Genomic DNA, 1,771 nt, shown 5'->3' with positions numbered 1-1,771 from the left:
TACATACATTTAAAATATGAAATGACCTATAATGAACTGAATAAACTCATGGGTTATAGTACAAACCAACTAATACACCTTAACTTTATATAAGTTCTATTATGAATAGTATTCTTCTTTTTCCTGTAGGTAACCATTATATCCCAACAGGAAAGAAAGATGCTCTGATCTGTGGGAAAAGTAGTGATGCTGGGTAAGCTATGTGTATTGAATTATTTCATAAACCTTGGCATTATCTTCCCTTCAAACATCATTCGCCAAGAGCAGTTACATGTTTTATGTTATGTTGCATGGTGAGTTTTTGACAATTGCTGTCTCACACGTGTTCATTTCAGGCAGTGTCCAGAAAATTATTTATGTATTAAAGCAACTCCCAATCCAGATTATGGTTACACAAGCTTTGATTCCTTTGGCTGGGCCTTCCTTTCCTTATTCAGACTGATGACTCAAGACTACTGGGAGAATCTTTACCAACAGGTGCGTGTTTTGTTTGTCTACGTAGAGGAAAACAAATTTGTATTATTATTTTTCTTTTTTGTAACACAAAAGATGTTTTGCAGACTGTTTGTGCAGTTTCTTCTCCGATCTGTTCTTCACAAAATCAGTCATATGATTTAGAATGTAGTCATATAGACTATTCTATGGTATTTTTATAGTGTTTTTTGTCATTTATAAAGTCCCCATCCACTTTCATTGTTAGGAAAAGAAGATAATCATGCTGGAATGACACAAATAGCTTCCTATGTTTATTCGACACTAATTGTGGATTTTTCTTGCAGACTCTTCGGGCCGCAGGAAAAAGCTACATGATTTTTTTCGTGCTGGTCATTTTCTTGGGATCCTTCTACCTGGTGAACCTGATCCTGGCTGTGGTTGCCATGGCATATGATGAACAAAATCAAGCCACTATTGATGAGGCTTTGAAGAAAGAGGAGGAGTTTAATGCCATGCTCCAGCAGCTGATGAGACAGGAGGAGGAAGCTCAGGTCTGTTGGGTGTTTTTATTAAAACGGGGTATGAATACCATGCACATGGTAGCGTACAGCGCCATCAATGCCAAAGTCACGGGTTTGATTCTTGGGAAAATGCATGCATCACTAGTAGAATGTATTCCTTCAAAGCATTTCAAATGCATGAATGTAAATGCTGTAAACCTTTACAAATTGTATAAGTATAATCTGTTGCATGATTGCTTGGCAGGCTGCGGCTGAAGCGTCCAAGTGTGATGGGCTCAGTGGAGAAAAGACAGACTCTTCCTCGGACGCCTCCAAACTCAGTTCCAAAAGTGCCAAAGAAAGACGCAACCGCAGGAAAAAGAGACAGCGTCAGGGGGAAGGTGAGAAAGAGGAGGATTCGAACATAGAGGGAAATGATAGAAAGGCCAGCTTCCGTTTTACAGCTGATGGAAAAATCCGGCGCTCACGTGAAAGGACTTGCACGTCTCCACATCAGGTTAGAAAAAAATCTCATCTGCTGTGTGGTTTTATCATTTGATGCTTATTTTACCAATAAGGAAATGTCATTTGCTTAAATATAGAAGACAACCGTCATATCAGTGTTTGTGAAATCAGAATAATTATGGAAATGTCTTATTGCTTACATGTGATATTATTACAGTTTTAGAATAGTACTGCAAAGACAAACTTTGACATTTTTTGATAAATGAAGAATGAGGTTTGAAAGGTGTACAGGAATGATAAATAGATGGGTCTAATTTACATATCTGATTCATGATTTAGAGATGATACTGAACATTAAATATATTATTGAT

At 37.4% G+C, this 1,771-nt stretch overlaps 1 protein-coding gene across 1 annotated transcript in view; it reads left to right on the top strand.

The window, feature by feature from the left end:
* The window catches only part of LOC107579044 (sodium channel protein type 3 subunit alpha-like), a gene marked incomplete at both ends in the record, with an annotated part of 4,496 nt that extends 3,044 nt beyond the window's left edge, over positions 1–1,452 (top strand). Inside the window, 4 exons of the mRNA XM_016264928.1 lie at positions 130–193; positions 336–477; positions 780–986; positions 1,201–1,452. Coding sequence (XP_016120414.1) covers positions 130–193; positions 336–477; positions 780–986; positions 1,201–1,452 — 665 coding nt within the window. The remainder of the gene's footprint in view (positions 1–129; positions 194–335; positions 478–779; positions 987–1,200) is intronic.
* Between the last annotated feature and the right edge of the window lie 319 nt (positions 1,453–1,771).

This window comes from Sinocyclocheilus grahami, unplaced genomic scaffold (assembly GCF_001515645.1).
Source record: "Sinocyclocheilus grahami isolate Dianchi unplaced genomic scaffold, SAMN03320097.WGS_v1.1 scaffold13726.1, whole genome shotgun sequence".
NCBI lineage: Eukaryota > Metazoa > Chordata > Actinopteri > Cypriniformes > Cyprinidae > Sinocyclocheilus > Sinocyclocheilus grahami.
Note: the sequence above shows the minus strand (reverse complement) of the source record. Positions and strands in the feature narration are given on the sequence as shown.